Raw genomic sequence first — 18,262 nt, 5'->3', positions numbered from 1 at the left:
ATTCAACTATTCCTCGACCTTCTGCTGGGGTTAAAGGGGGCGGGGCGAAAGGGAGGGGGCTCCGACCGGTTACACAAGCGGCCTCCTTCCACTACGAGAATGAGTTCACCGCCTCCCCAGAGGACCCCGGCCCTCCATCCATCCACTGGGTATAACCGATGAGACAAACCACAAGGAGGAACTTCTGTAGCCCATATTTATGGTATTAATGAATAGTTAAAAAAAGATTTACACTTCTTATGATCAATATTCTGAGTTCTTTCCTTCAAAGTATATAATTACAGTGCCTTCAGAGTTTTCATCATTGTTTGAGGTGGCAAAACCATTTGTAATTTTCATTAGCCAGTAAACATGTAATTAACATTCAGCACTGTGTTTAACTTAATTCCTGTTTAAGACAAGGACAAGAAGCAGCCGAAGAGCGTTAGTTCCATTTGTCAAGTCTGACATACATCTTACCATAACAGTTTCCTAAAATAAAAGATCCGTGTTTCACCATTATTCTTCTCTTAAAACAAAACAACAACAACAAAAATCCATTAGTTAAAATTGTATTAAACTGCAAAGGGCATCATAGTTTATGATCAGTTTTCATTAGTTACTGTATTCCTGCTCCCTTCATTCGTTTTTGGGTGATGAGTGAAGGGAGGGGGTGAATTAAGCATTCATTATCTGAAGGCAAGAAATGGGTTTCCTCTTTAGGAAAGTTCTAGAATGGGGACCGGAAGCTGGGACACGAATCCGCAGGCGAAAGAAAAAAAAAAAATCACTTGAGGGGATCTGAGTTAAAAGTAGAAAATGAGGATTCCAACGGATTCCTAGGAAAAATCTTGCCCTCCTGTTTCAAGTTCTATCTTTGATCTAGGGCAAGGGGAGCCTGTGTGCCAGACTGAGAGGCTGCTGCTTTTTTCCCCCTCCTCTCCCACTTTTTTTTTTTCCAGCTTGCTTTAGGATTAGCCTCCGTCCCTCTCGACCCCAAACAGTGGAATTTGGCTGTGCCTCGGGTCGTCTTGCTTTGCAATATCGCCTATAGTTGTTGGCGGTTTTCAGCTGAGGCTGAGCCGTTTGCTCCAGCCTCCGACTAAACTCATTAAGTTGGGAGATTTTTTTCAATTGGACGGGTGTTTTTAAAGTCTCGTCTTTCCAGCCCCAAACAAGGTGTAACAACGCACTCTTCCTTCTAAGGAATGAGATGAGAGACAAGGATCACTCCAGACATCTCCTACCTACGGTTTGGGGATTTTTTTTTCTTAAAGGCGAGGCTTGCATTCCTCAGCAGCTATGTACAAAGCTCCCTGAAACCTTGTCTCTCTAAAGTTACTGTGCAGGGTTTTCCAAGGCTGAGCGCCTAATACATGGGGAAGCATTTCCTTGAGGTGGAAGATCTCTCCCTTCACCTTTCCTCTTTTTCCCTGCAGGCTAGTGCCTACTTTTTATCAGTTTGCACAATCGCTTAGATAAACACCGAGGAGGAGATTCTCTCTAATTATCAAAGACACATCTTTTCAGGGGGCCAACAAAGCGTTTATTTCACCCGCCAAACTAAAGGAGAGTTATTCCAGTTTAGAAGGAAGATGCAAGCGGTTTGGGACCTTGAACAAGGCAAATATGGTTTTGGTATGTTTACTTACAGTATTTTTTTTCTCTCTCTCTCTCTCTTCTTTCTCACTTTTCTCCTTGTGCTGTGTGGGGTTTGGGGATGACTTGGGGCTTTTCAAAGGGTCGGTTTGCTAATGTGTATGAAATGCCTAGGACTGTGGTTTAAGGGGTTCGGGGAAAGGGGGGACCGAGTCATTTCAATGCATTGCCATATTTTATTACATGTGTGTGGTTAGGAGAGGTGGTGGAGGCGGGGAGGAGGTGGAAAATACAATTGCAAAGCTGCCAAAATATGATTAAATCGAAGCGTAAAGACTACGGTAGCTCCCATCTCCTCGTCCTGTCTCCTCAAACTCATTTCCTACGATAGAGCAAACTAACAACCAGTCCTATAAACGTGGCTTTCCAAGCAACAGACGACTGGGTTTTATAGCAAAAGAGCTGCCGGGCTCGCACTAAGTATCAGAATTTACTGTTCGATTTGCCTGTACGCTTCATTTTGCAACCTTGTGCAACTGACAGCCAGCCAGGCAGGGAGGGAGACCAGCCCTGCCCGGCGCCCTCGGCCGCGGCTCGGGGACGCGAGAGCTCGGTTAAGCTAGAAGGAGAATCGCATCGTGAAGGGTACTCACCATCCGGCGGGGTGGTGGAGCTGGCATGCGGATTTCAGGCAACCGTTTACCTTTTTGCTGGCTATTGCAACCGCGGCGGGACTGATTAAAGAAGCCATTCTGTGCTCTTCCAGAACGTTCAAGGAACGGTTCCTCATTTTTTAAAAGCCAGAGAGAGACGACAGAGACAGAGAAAGAAAAAGAGAGGAGGGGGTGAGGGGGACGCACATAAACCCAGTTCAAAAAAAAAAAAAAAAAAAATCATCACCTCTTCGCCAGTGACTCAGGGAACGCAGAGGTGGCGAGATCCTAATCTGGTACAACCAAGCCCAAGCCAATTAATTTTAAATCCTGAAGAATTATTCAAATTTAAATGTACAGAAGTTTCATTCTCCTATGCGTACGTGAGTCCAAAGTCGTTTCCCTTTAAGAGCTCTTTTTCTTTTAAAGTTGAATTTTAGGCAGCGAGGACTCTTACACTAGGGGGCAGACAGATACTGTACTTGCTCCAATCTTAAGCAATTTTTTCCCTCCCAGCATATGCTCTGATTTAGCACTGTAAATTTTTCAGAGGACCCAACTCTGACAGCCCCTGGTGATTTTCAAAGTACCACAAGCCAGTGGTTAAAAATTGCATTGACTTGGAAGTTCAGAGGGACACAATGGAAACCCCTTTCCCTATTCATGGAGCTCCAGTGTGGTGGAAGAGAAAAACACACACGGACTAGATTGAGGGAAAGGAGGAATTCAATGAGTCCTGGTGGACGTAACTGGTTTCTACAGAGTTCAGAGTTAAACTCTGCATTTGCTGGGGTCTGTTTTCATATTGTGATTTAATCTGTAAAGAATTGCAGCCCATCAGGCCAGTTTCTGCAAGAAAATCGTATTCCTGGGTGGGTTTTTTTCCCCCTCATATGAAGACAAATGTTTTCCTAACTTCCTCCTGCCAGAATAAAGCTTACCATTCCTTTCATTAAAATAAATTTACATCTGTAGTGAAAGACTGGGCTAGATATTTTTTAAAAAACAGTAACAACATAATGATATTTATAATTTAAGACTTAGCACAGTCTTCAAGTTAAGTCTTATGAGCATCCCAGATGAAGACATTTAAAAATATTTCCCCCTCCTTGTTCTTCTCAGCCTGCAGTACTGTCGCTTCTTCGGTGCAGTAAAATTAACTATAGTTCATAGATTGATTTTTTTTCTTTTTTTCTTTCAAACAGAATCCCCATAGCTGAATGACTCCTAAAATATTGCGTGAAACTCCTCTGACTTCATGACAGTTCTATGGTGGTGTGCCCAGCAGGCTCCACTTCTGTAAGAGACAGCTGGAAAAATTCTTCATTTTTAATCTAAGAACATCAGAGCATACTTCAGTTGCCAAAAATCTCTAAGTATATTGGGGAAGCTATTGCTCCTCAAATTGGTCCCTACACATGTTTGTGAAATGGTGGTCTTGCTATGGAAGTCTCTGCAGTCAAGAGACAAGATTAAGATTTCCCTGTATCAATTATTCTCTTCTTCTACTAAGTTGAGATGGGAATGCTCATTAGATTTCTTTTCACAGCCCCAGCCCCAGCACATCTATGTGAGCTTGCCCCTCATCTACTGACATTTGCAGCACTAGTCAATTCCCCAAATCATAAAGGTTGAAAGAAGGGGGGGGGGTGTCCTTCTCTGAAGTGATTTCTTTTCCATCCTTAGGGTCCTTTTTTAAAGAAAGTTGTATTTTGTCTTTAATCAACCTGAAATTCTCAGCCTGGTTCGCTCTGTGGAAATCTCATTACACACCACTTTTATGATGGTTCAGTGTCCACTATAGGATTTTTTTTTTTTTTTACAACTTTCAAATACTTCTGCACCTGCAGCTTTAGTGAAATATATGATTTCAGCAGAGAATGGGTGAGGGCTAAGGAGCCTTCAGGAATAAGGCTTGAAGAGGGTGTTTTCCTTCCCTAAAAACTAGCCCCTATCTGCTCACATCTTTGCCTCATCCCTCTCTAGTATGCGCCTGTGTGTATAAAGGATAGTGAATGCAAAGTGCAACTGACACATGACAATTAAATGCATGGTTTATTTAAAAAAGAAAACAACCTTCAATCTTGCCGTTTTTTAGCTATCAAGGATGCTTTTCTGCAGTCACTGATTAACTCTTTACATGTATTCGGTTTTCCAGGAGTTTGGTGTCTTTTTGTGTAAAATATGTCAATTGTTCATAAACCTGGTTGGCTTAGCAGTACAGTTTTTCTTCGTGCAAAGTGTGTAGGATGGAGTCAGAATTTTCCTCTATAAATGTGGACTAATCATAATCCACTAAAGGTCATATTCAAACAGAAAGGTTACTGCGTTGGAATACAGTATGTTAGTGTGTTCTGGGGACACCTCTGGATGTTTGACGTTTAAAACCAAACACCCTAAATTCAGAAACCCAACTTCAATTGATTTAGCATATTGAGCACGATGGCCCAGGCTATGAAGTTGTTCTTACTGCAGCGAATCTCTTGAGGTGGAATGTGACTTGTGTGTGGATTTTGTGAGTTGCCCTGGTATTATTTCCAATTTGGGGCAGAGTCCCTGGGTGTGTTTTAATGACTATTTGAATGCTTAAAAAGAACTTGAGGAACAATGAAGTCCCTACTCAACTGTTCTATGACCTAGAAGTATAGTCGCTGAATTCTTTGTCTGTGTACATTGACAAATATGCATCTGATACATGTGCGCTTACATGTGTGTACAGAGGGTGTGCACAGGGGAGGCTGGGCGGCTGCCTCCGCCTGTCCTTCAGTGGGGCAGAAGGGTCTTTTTCCCTCTCGCCAGGACTCGGTGTGTGGCAGGACGTTGGCTTTCGTGTAGGCTGAAACCAACAGGAGAGGCTAAAGTTGAGGAAAATTGATTTTAATTGCGTCATGACAATGAGATGAAGTCTACTTCTGCTTCTCAACGTCCGAGATGCTTTATTTGAGCAATTAAAATATCAGGCCACATACCTGTGAGATGTTAACCCTACAAGGAAAAGACAGACACTGAGTGGCTTTTTTTTTTTTTCACCTTAAAGGAAAAAAAAAAAGAAAAGAAAAAAAAGTGAGCGGCCAAATCAAATCAAGCAAGTGATCAGAGATGTTGAAAAAAAAGGGTATCCTATCACCCGGATTTGGCCAAATCTTTCGTTTGTAAAATGCTTACAAGCTCACTTCGCGGCCCCTTCCCGCCCCCACCCTAACCCCTCTGCAAAGAAATCGGGGAACTTTTTTTCTTTCTCCGGCATCGCGGGTACAAACACGCGCCGAGCGTCCCGGGTGGTGCGCGAGCGGCGGTTTCGGTGGCATCGCCAAGTTGCGAAAGGCGACGTCCCTGAATCCCTCCAAAGCCTCTCGCGGAGCCTTTAAGAAGCGTTTGCGTGTGCGCGCCGCGCTCGTCTGCCCCGCGGGGCGGAAACCTCGGGTGCCCGGCGCGGGGCGAGCAGGGGGCCGCGCGCCCGGGGCCGGCGCGGGATCACCCCCACCCTTTCAGCGGCGGCGGCCGCCCCCTCCCCACCCCCCATGCCCCCCGCGCGTCCCGTGCCGCAGCCGCGACGCCGCTCGCGCTAGGACCGGGCTGCGCCCGCGGCCGCCATAGCGGGGCGGCCGCGCTCCGGCCAATGACGGCGAGGGGGCGGCGCGCGCGCGCCTGGCCAGGCCAACCCCGGCTGCTGCCTTATAAGGCGCGCCGTCGCCATGGCAACGTGCGCTAAGTTGCAGCAGTCGTGTCAAAGTTCACTATATAGAGAGCTCAGTGAGCTGAACGCGGAGAAGCCACTTCTGCCAGCCCCGGCGCCTATAAATCGCATTCCCTCCCGCGCCCCCCTTTTTAGCATATTTGATCACTTTGATTCTCTGTTCTTTTCTCTCCGCGGTGTGTGTGTGCGTGCGCGCGTGTGTGTTTTCTTCTCCTCCTCCTCCTCTTCCCGAGTTGCCTCCTTTCTCCGGGTGCCGAGCTGCCTTTTTTCCCCTCTTTCATTCTCTCTCTCCGTCTCTTTCTCCCCCCTCTGCGCACGAAGGATGTGCTTCTAGGTGGTGATCTGCCCTCCTCTCTCTCTTTTATCATTTCTCCCCCGCCGCCGGCGAGTTGACTCTTTCCCTATGTGTGTGAGGCGGCGGTGGCAGCAGCGGCAGCAGCGGCGGCTCCGGCGGCGGCAGCAGCGGCTTCAGCGGCTTCAGCGGCGGCGGCGGCGCTAGACGCGGCGGCTCCGGGCCCGACCCGGCGGCTTCGGCGGCGGCGGCTCCGGCAGCGGCGGCGGCGGCGGCCCGGGCGGCCCGCAGGGAGCGGCGAGCGGCCTCCAGCCGGCGAAAGCAGGCACCGGCGGCTGGAGCGAGCAGGGCGCGCGCCGGACGCCCGGGGCAGGCGGCAGCGGCGGCCCAGCGCCAGGACGACGCTGCGCAGCGCCCGACGCGGACCACTTTCATGCTGATTCCCCCGGACCCGGGCAGCGCTCCGGCCACTCCGCGGGCCGCCGGCCTCCGCCCCGGCCTGCCCGGCTCCCTGGGCGCGTCCGCGCCCGGCGCCTCCGCTCTCCTAGTCCTCCTGATTTCGATGGCTTTCCTGAATGGCTGACTGTGGGCTGCCCTGGACTTGGCCCCCGGACAGTCGCCTCTCCTCCTCCTCTTCCTCCTCCTCTTCCTCCTCCGCCAACTCCTCGGCTGCACACTAGCTCTGAGAGCGAGAGAGTGAGCGAGAGAGGGAGGGAGAGAGTGAGAGCAAGCGAGATCTTTGGAGAGATTTTTTTTTTGCCTCCTACTTCTGTCTTGAAGCCAGACAATCGACTTGCAGCTCTCCCTCCCCTCCCTCTCTCTCCACGCTCTGCTCCCACTCGCTCTCTCCCGTCCCCTTCCCCTCCCCTGCCGGCGGAAAGCCCCCCGAAACCAACAAAGCTGAGCCGAGGGAAACAAACAAAACAAACACACCGGGCCAGGCAAGCAATCGACAAAACTTTGCAAAAGCAAAACAAAAAAGGAAAAACTAACCAACCTCAACCAACCAGCCCCCGAGCCACCCGGGGCGCCCTCCCGCGCCCTCGCACCCTCGCACACACAAAAGGCGGCGCGCCGGAGCCCGAGACCCGGGAGCCGCCGCCGCCCGCAGCCAGGGGAGCAGGAAGTCCGGACGCGGCCCCCATAGATATGGCAATGGTAGTCAGCACGTGGCGCGACCCCCAGGACGAGGTGCCCGGCTCGCAGGGCAGCCAGGCCTCGCAGGCGCCGCCTGTGCCCGGCCCGCCGCCCGGCGCCCCGCACACACCACAGACGCCGGGCCAAGGGGGCCCGGCCAGCACGCCGGCCCAGACGGCGGCGGGCGGCCAGGGTGGCCCGGGCGGCCCGGGCAGCGACAAGCAGCAACAGCAGCAACACATCGAGTGCGTGGTGTGCGGGGACAAGTCGAGCGGCAAGCACTACGGCCAGTTCACGTGCGAGGGCTGCAAGAGCTTCTTCAAGCGCAGCGTGCGGAGGAACCTGAGCTACACGTGCCGCGCCAACCGGAACTGTCCCATCGACCAGCACCACCGCAACCAGTGCCAGTACTGCCGCCTCAAAAAGTGCCTCAAAGTGGGCATGAGACGGGAAGGTATCGGCCTCTCATTTCTCCTCCCCCTCACCCCACCCCCCGCCCGGGGTCCCGGGGCCTTGGGTGCATTTGGCTAGCCTGCTCTGGGTAAGGAACCAGAAGCCCCAAGCTCTTCTCTTCATATTGCAGCCGAAAGGGGTTTTATCCTAGAAGCGAGTTTTGCACTGGAACCCAGACCCCAAAAGCGCGTGCACGGCCCACTGATTTCTCTTCCTCCTCTCCTCTCTCCTCGGGCTATTTGCATTTTCTTTGCATTGATCGCGAGTTCACTCGAGTTCGCCTTTCTCTGCATGGGATGGGGTGGTGTTTGTTTTTTAAAGCCTGGTTTACTTCTCGCTGTCTCTCAATCTCTCTTGTTTTTCCTGCATGTACAACATATGTCCCTCCTCTCTACATCTCTCCCCAGCCCCCACCCTCTAAAAGAAAAAGAAAAAGAAAAAAAAAAGAAAACACCAACAACCTGAGATTGTACTTTTTGTACAGGAGGTTCAAATTACAAATGGCAATTTTATGCACTTCGCCGTATTAACGCTGCCGCCCGGGCAGTGCTCATGTGACCCTCCGTGGATTAACATTCTGTGTCAAAAAAAAAAAAAAATCCTCAGTTTTCTTTTTTTCCTTTCACTTTTGAAAGGAGGAGAACGCGATAGGGAGTAGGGGAAGGGTGGGCAGGGGGCCTGGGCAGCTGCTTTCGCTCCGCGCGACTTAGGTCTTTGTGATATAAAATTCGCCGAGCGCCGCGAGCCGTGCTCGGCCAATGGCGCGCTCGGCGCCGGGCGCGGGCTCCGGGGTTGGGGCGAGCGAATGCCTGGGTTTCTTTGTGTGTCTGCGAGAGCGACTCTCCCGATCCGGCGTGAAACACCAGCCGGAGCCCGAGGCTTGCTGGCTTTCCCCGGCCCTTTCGGGCCCTTCCCGGGCTCCGCCGGCGCCGGCCGCCTCGGCCGGCCTCTCCCCGGCCTCCTCTCGCCTCGGCCGGCCTCTCTCTCCGCCTTCTTCCTTCTCTCGCTCGGAGCACATTGACCAGGCAGACGCCAGACCTCGGTTCTCGGCTCCTGTCTCGCCGGAGGCTCTCCGGCGGATTGGGGTTGGGGCTGCTGGGTTTGGAGGAGAGTCGTGCCAGGGCGGCCACAGGCCATGTGGGGTGAACCCTTGGGTCTTTTGCAAAAGCGTCTCACCCTTCCCCCAGACTAGCCCCTCCCGCTGCCTCCCCTCCAATCAATAAGAAATATCAGCTGTTTAGCAGTAAAGAAGAAAAAATGCCCCCGGAATGCCACATTCCGCCCACAGTGGCGGGGACCCCGAGGCCAAGTGGCCAATGCTGGGTCCTCGGTAGCCCAGTCCCGAGCGGGCCTCAGAGGCGAGTGTGCAACTCAGGCCGCCAGGGCCTGCCTGGGTGGTGGTTTGAGAGCAGTGGATCGGGACGCCCGGTGACTCTCCCAGGTCTGTGGTCCCGGCGCGCTGGCGAGCGGGCAGGCCCGCCTGGCTCCTGCGCGGCGCTGGGCCTGGGGCAGGTGGGGGTCGGGCTGGGGCAGACCACCGCCGGCTGAGCCGGCGCCTTGGCTGGTCGTTAACTGCAGAGTATCTCCTTTCCTCCCCGCAGCGGTGCAGAGGGGCAGGATGCCGCCCACCCAGCCGACCCACGGGCAGTTCGCGCTGACCAACGGGGACCCCCTCAACTGCCACTCGTACCTGTCCGGATATATTTCCCTGCTACTGCGCGCCGAGCCCTACCCCACGTCGCGCTTCGGCAGCCAGTGCATGCAGCCCAACAACATCATGGGCATCGAGAACATTTGCGAACTGGCTGCGCGGATGCTCTTCAGCGCCGTCGAGTGGGCCCGGAACATCCCCTTCTTCCCCGACCTGCAGATCACTGACCAGGTGGCCCTGCTTCGCCTCACCTGGAGCGAGCTGTTCGTGCTGAACGCGGCGCAGTGCTCCATGCCCCTCCACGTCGCCCCGCTCCTGGCCGCTGCCGGCCTGCACGCCTCGCCCATGTCCGCCGACCGGGTGGTCGCCTTTATGGACCACATACGGATCTTCCAAGAGCAAGTGGAGAAGCTCAAGGCGCTGCACGTCGACTCGGCTGAGTACAGCTGCCTCAAGGCCATAGTCCTGTTCACCTCAGGTAGGAAGAAGCCCTGCTCTCTCAGGCTGGGATAGCCTGAGGCCAGACCATGTCTACCTGCCCAAGGGCTCCCAACCTTCACTCAGGGGCCAGGAAACTTGGGAATCCCCAGGGCCAGCCCAACCTCCCCCTTAAAAGGACAAACTGTTGAGTGGAACTTGAAGTGTAAAGTTGGACAGCTGCTGGGACCCAGTAGGCCTGTCCTGGGCAGCGGAGAGAAAGGCTGAGCTGCAGGGAGGGTGCTTCAAACAGAGACCCCAAACATGGGCCATGGGGAACCCTCTCCGGCCTGTTTCCCTCCTGCAGTGCCAAGCCTGGGCTGCCTTCTCCTGCTCCCCTCTCTCACTCCAGGCCTTGTAAGCCTGCTGGGTACAGGAATCTCCTCCACCCCCTGGCTCTCTCTGGCACCCTGACTGGGCCTCTAATAGATGCTCCTGGGCACTGGAGCAGCACTAGCATCTTCCCTGCAGGGGAAAAGTTTGCCTGTTAACTCAGTAAGAGTTGGTGCTCCAGGCATATCCAATCGGTGGGCACCAATTTTCAAAATCTTATTGCTATTAAAATAATGCAGGCTGCCAAAAGAGGGGCAGGGACTATCTGGAAGGGGCAAGAGGAGGAAGGAGACCATGGTAATTCTTTAGAATGTCTGCAGGGAGTTGAAGACTCTGACCTCTTGCTTTCCCTGCCCAGGCAAACACATAAGGCATTTTCAAGCAACCCAAAGTATATTCCAGCTTGGTTTGGATATAAATGTTGCCCGAGTTATAAAACCATCATTGACTCGATTGTGAAATCTAATTAGTTTGCATGTAGTTTAACCTGTGTGAGTAATAGATCTGATATTAATTAACTCTTGAGGCCAAATGATTTTTGGAGGTGTCTGGCTTTCCAATCCAGGCCACACCTGAGCCTCTTGGCTGCCTCTAGGCTGAGTTCAGCTCAGCCCAGGTGGGTGGAAGTCACCCCCTCCACATTCTTGTACTAAGTTGTCAGCTGATCCCTTTGTCACAGCTGAGAGGGGAAAGGGGTTCCTGATTAAGAATGACAAACATCTGGATGTTGGCAGGGCTTGGAACCTCACTGCAGTTTTTTAAGCTCATAATCAGTAAACTAGGAAGGATGTGTAGTGTATGTGGGAAACAAAAAGGGAGTTCACTCTCTCTTCCTCATTGTCTGAAGGGAGTCTGGGGAACCAAGTCTTTAGCTGAATCTATTCCAGATTCTGAGTCCTCAAGCAGCTATCTTTTTTATTGCTGCTTTTTACCTAAAATCTACCACCACTACTACCACCACCCAGCCATCTCAAATTCTGCCTTACAGAGTCCTAAAGTAATCAATTAGAAGGCAGTGTCTGGGCAGGTAAGAGCTGTATGCAGAGGCTTGGATATGAATTTTTTGTTTTTCCTGGGGAAGGGGCCTGTCATATGTAGGGTGTTTGCCTGATGCAATTGTACACACTGGCGACTTGCTACCCCCGGCCACCCTCAACCTGAGACTTCTCAGACCATGGGGTGGTTGTTAATTTCTTGCTATCATTGTTAGCTCTTAGCCTTTCCCTTGGTCTTCCAAGGAAAAAACTGCCTGATACTGTCGTAACAGTTTAATTTATTACTATTTGCAAAAATGTGGAGGGCTGAGTGGAGAATGCAAATCGTCTCACAAAGAGATAAAGGCTCCTGTTATCTGATTCAGGGGGAGGCATGCAGTACCAATGCGGAGGGAAGGAGACTTGTGCAACAGACTTAAAAATTCCTGACCACAGACACCTATGCCTTTCCGTAGACCAGCAGTAAGTCCTAGACACACACACACACAGAGAGAAGGTTGCATGTGTGCCCTGGTTCTTGTGGTAGAGGTGGCAGTGGCTGTTTTCGAATCTCTGTTTTAATGATTCACAATATGCATGTGTTAGTCCCCAGTCTTGTCTGGGGAGCCCCAAAAGGTCAGGTCACAACCTGCACCGCCTTTGCTGAGAAGCCTCTCATTTCAAAGGCACTTATTGTATTTTCACAAATAAGAAAAAGAAAAGTATTTTCCTGCAGATAACAGGGATGGGGAGGTTGCTTCTTGGAGGGATCTGGGTTTAAAAAATAATAATAATAACAGAGGGAGTGGAAGAAAGAGAGAGAGAGAAGAAAAGGGAAAAGAAACAGCTCAAATGAACAGAGAGATCACAGTTTGCATGGCCGCCCTTCAATAGGCTAAACTGACAAGATCAGTTTTAAAGGGCCACTTAAATCAGTTTCAAAGCCTGGAGAAAAATGAGTCGCCCTCTTTGGGGGAGAATCTGAGGCTGGGTCATGAACGCCATTACTCTGGGCTGGGCCAGGTTGTTGTTCCCCCACCCCCACCCCACTATATAATTATCAGCCAAACTATTATTTACAGAGGAGGAGGGGGAGGAGCTCTGGCAGTTTGGGTTTCATCCGTTTGTCTGTCTGTTTACTGACTTGGGCCAGATTCACCCAATGCACATTTGCTTGGACCTCCCAGTGACCCAGCCTGAGGACTGAGGCAGTGAAAGCCTGCAGCACACTCAGCTGTGTTTCACACGGAGCTGTGAACTGGGGCAGGCGTCCCAGGATCATCTCATGGTCTTTCCAACCCCCCCCCCAACCCCCCAAGTTTCCAATGCATAGGCATTTGTTGCAACTCTGGTTGGGGCAGTTGGACAGAGCATTTTGCACACACTTCATGTGATCCATTTCAAACCTCTTAATCTAATGACGGAACTCTTCTTCTTTTTTTTTTTTTTTAAACTTTCTTCCAGATGCCTGTGGTCTCTCTGATGTAGCCCATGTGGAAAGCTTGCAGGAAAAGTCCCAGTGTGCTTTGGAAGAATACGTTAGGAGCCAGTACCCCAACCAGCCAACGCGATTCGGAAAGCTTTTGCTTCGCCTCCCTTCCCTCCGCACCGTCTCCTCCTCAGTCATAGAGCAATTGTTTTTCGTCCGTTTGGTAGGTAAAACCCCCATCGAAACCCTCATCCGGGATATGTTACTGTCCGGCAGCAGTTTTAACTGGCCGTATATGGCAATTCAATAAATAAATAAATCAAAATAAGAAGGGGGAGTGAAGCAGAGAGAAAGAAAAGGCAAAAGACTGGTTTGTTTGCTTAAATTCCTTCTGTTAAGAAAGGATATAAAAAGGATGTTACAAGTTTGCTAAAAGAAGAGAGGGGAAGAATTTAATGGACTGTGAATTTCAAAAAAAAAAAAAAAAAAAAAGACTGTCAAATGAACTTTTACAGAATGCATTTAAAAAAAAAAGACTCCTGTGTTGGTCAGAACAACTTGCTACTTATCATTTTTGTATAAAAAGGAAATTAGTCTTTTTCTTTTTTTTGGTAAATTTTTGAAAAATATTGCTAAAAGTGCATTTACGGAGATTGGGAGAAAATTAGCAGAATGGAGAAAGTAAGTCTTTTTTTTTTACCAAATTATTAATTGTCCTGTGTCTATGTACCTCTAGCTGTTCTTTTTTGTACTTTCCTGGTTCCAAACCAGTTTATTCTGTGGTTCTATAATAAGTTTTGATATAATCTTGGCTTCTTAAAAACTGTGTATCCTTAAAATATATGTTCTGCAAGAATTAAAACTGAGTCCATGAAAATATCATAGGAAGACATAAAACTTTAAAAGGCAACTCAAAGGTGATGGAAACGCACTTACAAGTGGTGACCAAAAATTTTAGGTGAAATTGAGCACTCTAATTAGAGAACAGGAGGAACCACATACAACACTTAACTTCCCCTACCCCGCCTCCCCCCAAAAAAGACACCACAACAAACCTAGCTTTTTAAAAATATTTTAAGAAAGAGAATGAACTGTGGAATTTATTGGCAGCCAAGGAATGTGTCCAAGACACATGCTGAGGTTTTGAATAAAAAGTGAACTTTTGTAATTTGAATTGGGTCCCGCTTAGTTCTTGAATTGTTATGAGAATCCTATATCTGTTTGTATATTTGCAAACCCTTTGTATTATAATTGTTGATATCTTCCCTTTTTAAAAAATACCATTGAAATCAGCATGACAAAATAACACTGTTGGCACTTATAGGTAACGTGATTGATTCAGTATCTTAGAGTTTACAGTTTGTGTTTTTAAAAAACTGAAGGTTTTTTTTTTTAAGTGCAACATTTCTGTATACTGTAAAAGTTATAATAACTGAACTGTTTGGTCGAGTCTTTGTGTGTTATATTCCAAGGAAAATTGAAAGTATTCAGAAATTAAAATATTATTTGATATCTGAAACCTGTTTGGCTGTCCCCACTCACTGTCTTTCCATCGAGAAGACCCCTGTGAGTTCTCACTGAGCCCAGCCAGGGGCTCCATTTGTTTACTCTCTTCAGCCAGTTTGTTCAAAGGTGGACTAGTGTATTTGCTTGTTTAATTTGGGTGCTTATTGGTGGGAGGGAGCTGAAGTTAATGGTTTATCTATGGTTTAGGAAGTGCCATACTGATATAGTAAACCACCCCCATTCACCTAATCCTCCTTTTAATTAAAAATGGATTTTCCAAGAAAAAAACGGCCCTTATATTTGCCACACTTAAGTGCCTGCTTAGGGAAGGTATTGTGAGAAGTATTAGAAATCTTGAGATCAGTATCTATTTTATGATAAAAAAATACTCTTTTGTACATTTCTGACAGTTAACGCAGAAGATGGTTCAAGCACGCTAATCAGTATTGTAAATAGAGGGCAGTTGTTTGCAATGAGTTTTTCCTTAAGTAGGTGTGGTTTTTAAAATATTCTGTGGTTCTCATCTAGTGTGGCTGTTGAGAGGATTTCAAACCCAGCGATATATCTAATAGCGCTGAAGGGTCTGTTTCTAATGTATATGTGAGAACTTGCAGTTGGCTGCCTCTCCCCTCCCCCTTTTATCCTCAGTCTGTGAGAGTATGACCACGGGTCAGGGAAATCTTCTTCCATTGGCGTTATGTATATAAAAACACATCGACACTTTGACATTTCAGATTGTGTAGATACAATCTGTACTACTCTTGGGATCCTGTGTCCTTAGAATCCAAACTAAGAAAAAGAAGGAAAAGAGAGGAAGGAAGGAAAGATGGAAGGAAGGAAGGAAAGAAGGAAGGGAGGGAGGGAGGAGAGAGAGGGAAAATTTGCAGGGTGCACTGATTTTAAGTAGTAACTATTTTGTTTTTGGAGGTTTTTTTCCCCCCTTTCTTTTTTCCTGGTTTGGAGGAAGCTCAGTGCGTGGGAGCTTGCAATTTTGTTCTTACTGAGGCTTTTCAGCAACCCCCCTCTCCAATAACTACCCGTGTTGTGGTTTCATTTTTAGAAGGGGGTGGTGGTGAGGGAGTTGAAAGAAAAAGGATCATTCTGTAAAGTGTATTAAACTTTGATACTCAGTTCCAGTCAATACGCGTAGACCACAAAAATCTGTCTGTGCATTTGAGCAGTTTTCCATCTGACCCTCAGCTTCTTTCTGTAGATATATACATATATAAATATAAGTATGTTCCTGCGGCAGAGTATCGCTGACCTTTAGATCGAGATGTTGTCGGTTGTTGTTTATTTTCACCTCTTGCAAGTGCTATCCATGTGAGTGTGTGAAGTTTCTCTAATAAGTAAAACACAGGCCCTTTACCTTGTTTGTTTTGTGTTAGTTTATTGTAAACAGCCATTTGTTGTAAATTATTATTGGCATTAAATTATAATTTATGATTTTCAAAGCAAAAGACACTCCCTGTTTTATTATGCTTTAAGCATGTGTTCTAGACATTGGGAATCTCGCTCACTCTCTCGAAGTTTTTAGCAATGAGTTTGGAGGCTGCGAGGCAGAACAACAGGACCCAAAATTTTTTCAAAAGGTTAAAACAAAACCCCTTGTATATGTTTAGAGTGGCCGGAGGAGGATCTGTTTAGAGTCTTGAGTTCGGTTTAAGTTTATTGCATTTAAAGAAAGTTTTTCTTTTCACGCTGAGTTAGAACAAAAGATCTTTGCTGCGACTGAATTGGACAAAAGAGGAGGGCTGGGACCCAGCGAGTGCGTTCTGTGTGAAATTGACGAGATCTTTTAAAAAAGCTGCTAAACATGGCGACTCTTTCCCTTTAAGTGTCTCTTTTTCCTTGCTGGGTTTTTTTTTTTTTTTTTTTTTTTTTTCCTTTCCGTCTGATCAGAGCTCGCTTTATTTCTTTTCCCAACCCCACTCCCCCTCCTCCTCTTGGCGCTCGGGGGTGTGAGAGAACCCAGTTAGAGGCGAAAGGCAACAATAGTCCGAGGAGAGAGAGCGAGAGCGAGCGAGAGGCGATCGCTGCTTCTCGCCACTTTCAAACAAACCTGGGGGAAGACTGAGAGCCGGGGGTGGGATTCAAGCCGCTTCGCTCGGCTCGCGGTCGCCCTGCCTCGGCCTTTCCCCGGCAGCCTTCCCTGGGCCGCAGAGTTAGCGGGCGACGTCCGGGGCTGGTTTCGCCGAGACGGATGGGTTAGCCTCCGGCGGGCCGCGGGGCCGGGGGCCTGGAGTTGGCAGCGGCTGCTGGGAAGTGCCTGCCCCCCGCCACTCCCGCCCCCCAGTTACGTGCGGCGGAATTCCGCCAGCGCCCCCTGGAAAGTCCGGGGTGCCGGGTGCGCGGAGCTGCACTCCTGGGATGTGCTTTAAGCGGCGACAGGCGGGGGCGGGGGGCGGTCATGGGGAGCTGGAGCGTGTGAAACTCTGCCTCGAAGCTCGCTTTTGACTTGGTCCTATGAGCTGAGCCAATATGGCGTCTCCCATTGCACCGCGAGCGCCGGGCTGCCAGGCACTGCAAGGCCGGGTAATAGAAAACACATTGGTTACCAAAAAAGAAAAGAAAAGGCGGGGGGGGGGGGGGAGGCTAAAGGCCATTCGGTTTGCAGGCCGAAAACCCTCTTTTAAACTCAGCTGCCAAATGAATGTTGTCCTCGATTTTTCTGTAATTAGAAGAATTCCTAGGGAAAAGATGGGTAATGCAGTGTTCCCCTCTGTCTGACACCACCCCTCCCCATATCCAGAAGACTTGAATTCATGTCTCCCCTCCCTCCAAGAATCAAATTAAAAAATTACAAAGTCTCTCCCCGCAGACGATCTTACTAATGTTTGCCTAGTCTAGGGGGAGGGGGATGGCGAGTCTTTACAGCCCTCGGTCAGCTCTCGCGCTCATTAGTGCAGGGGCTGCGCCTGGGTTTGCGCGGGCCGGGGCCGAGCTGGGGGGTGGGGACCAGGCTGCGAACCCCGCCGGACGCGGGCAGATCTTGCTGCTTGCATGTCCAAGTTATAGGAAAGGTGGCTTTCCTAGCTGAGGGCTGACTGGGAGGCTGGGGTGTGGAGGGGCGGGTGGCGCTTTCTGGGCTGGTGGTCGCAGGCCCCCGAAGTGTATGAGCCTGCGTGGACGGCGCCCCTGGCAGGAGCACGCCTGCAGCCAGGGATCTCCTTTTTCCTATGTTTGAGAGCTGGGCGAGGGCGGCCAGGAGACAGACCCGGCCTCCCAGAGAGGGGTCTTCGGAGGTTCTCTCCAGGGACAGTGGATCCAGCCGGGGTCGGGTTCTTGGCCGACCGGGGAACCCCCCATTCCCCTGCGTCCAATTCCAGCCTCAACCCTGGCCTGAGACCCCTGTCCTTCAGCCGCCTGCGAGGGGAACTAGGTATTCGGTGAATTCCAGGCCTCGTCAAGATTTATTGAAGTTGGGTTTTAAAAAACGTGCTTCAGATGATTTTTTCCCATTTTCTCAGATTTCAAAGGCTCCCTGCAGTGCGGCTGCCTAATTAATGGTGAAATTCAACTAAATCTAATTATGCAGTAATTTTAAAGCAGTTAGTGCTGGGCGTTGGTTTGTAATAGGACCCCAGTTTTTTAAAGTTTGCTTACTGTGTTGGTTTTAGGGGAAAGCCATCTTTTGTATGGCAAAGAAAGACGGGGAAATAGGTTTGCTGCATGAACCCCAGGGCTGAGAACCGCCCCCCCACCACACTTCCATCCCTACTTCTATCTCGTTTCTCTTCTCTCCTTTTTCCCTGTTTCCCAAGCTCACGCTAAAAAGCTGAGCAAGGTGCCAACCCAGCAAACAGAAGCTGTTTCATAGTCAAAGGGGAAAGGGAGAAGCTTTTTCATAGGGACACACAAAGGGGTTTGGTATACGCCTGCCTGGACGCATCTGTAAATGCCCGAAAATGGGGACTGGGCTCTCATCCCCTTTAATAGAAAACAGATTTCCTCCCCTTAACATCCATTGTCATTAAGGCTCAAAGCTGACTCTTGGAGTTGTAAATCTTACCGTCCTTCTGATAACGCAGTTATATAAGTTGCCGTCCTATTCAAAATGAATATTAAAACTGACTCATTTA

The 18,262-nt window shown here is 49.5% G+C and overlaps 1 protein-coding gene and 1 long non-coding RNA gene across 11 annotated transcripts in view; one reads left to right on the top strand and one right to left on the bottom strand.

The window, feature by feature from the left end:
- LOC119531577 overlaps positions 1–2,641 on the bottom strand; it is a 66,839-nt gene extending 64,198 nt beyond the window's left edge. For 6 of the 8 annotated variants that reach the window (XR_005216347.1, XR_005216348.1, XR_005216352.1 and 3 more), the window contains exon 1: positions 2,232–2,438. This is a non-coding gene — a long non-coding RNA (uncharacterized LOC119531577). Of the gene's footprint in view, positions 1–2,231; positions 2,439–2,478 lie in introns of those variants that run through there. The other 2 variants (XR_005216346.1, XR_005216349.1) reach the window with 2 other exon arrangements.
- Positions 1,006–13,217, top strand: NR2F2 (nuclear receptor subfamily 2 group F member 2). 3 transcript variants are annotated; one of them, XM_037832941.1, is made up of 3 exons: positions 1,006–1,617; positions 9,412–9,939; positions 12,710–13,217. In XM_037832941.1, exons 1-3 carry the CDS (start codon positions 1,575–1,577, stop codon positions 12,982–12,984), a joined length of 846 nt encoding a protein of 281 aa, XP_037688869.1. In that variant the 5' UTR covers positions 1,006–1,574; the 3' UTR covers positions 12,985–13,217. The 3 variants fall into 3 exon arrangements, with proteins under 3 accessions (XP_037688869.1, XP_037688867.1, XP_037688868.1); XM_037832939.1 differs by lacking the exon at positions 1,006–1,617 and adding an exon at positions 6,440–7,811; XM_037832940.1 differs by lacking the exon at positions 1,006–1,617 and adding an exon at positions 9,060–9,251 and having other exon boundaries at positions 12,710–13,186.
- Positions 13,218–18,262: the final 5,045 nt, after the last annotated feature.

The sequence above is a fragment of the Choloepus didactylus genome, chromosome 4 (genome assembly GCF_015220235.1).
Source record: "Choloepus didactylus isolate mChoDid1 chromosome 4, mChoDid1.pri, whole genome shotgun sequence".
NCBI classification, from domain to species: Eukaryota; Metazoa; Chordata; class Mammalia; order Pilosa; family Megalonychidae; genus Choloepus; species Choloepus didactylus.
The sequence above is the reverse complement of the archived record's forward strand: the minus strand, read 5'-3'. Positions and strand labels throughout refer to the sequence as shown.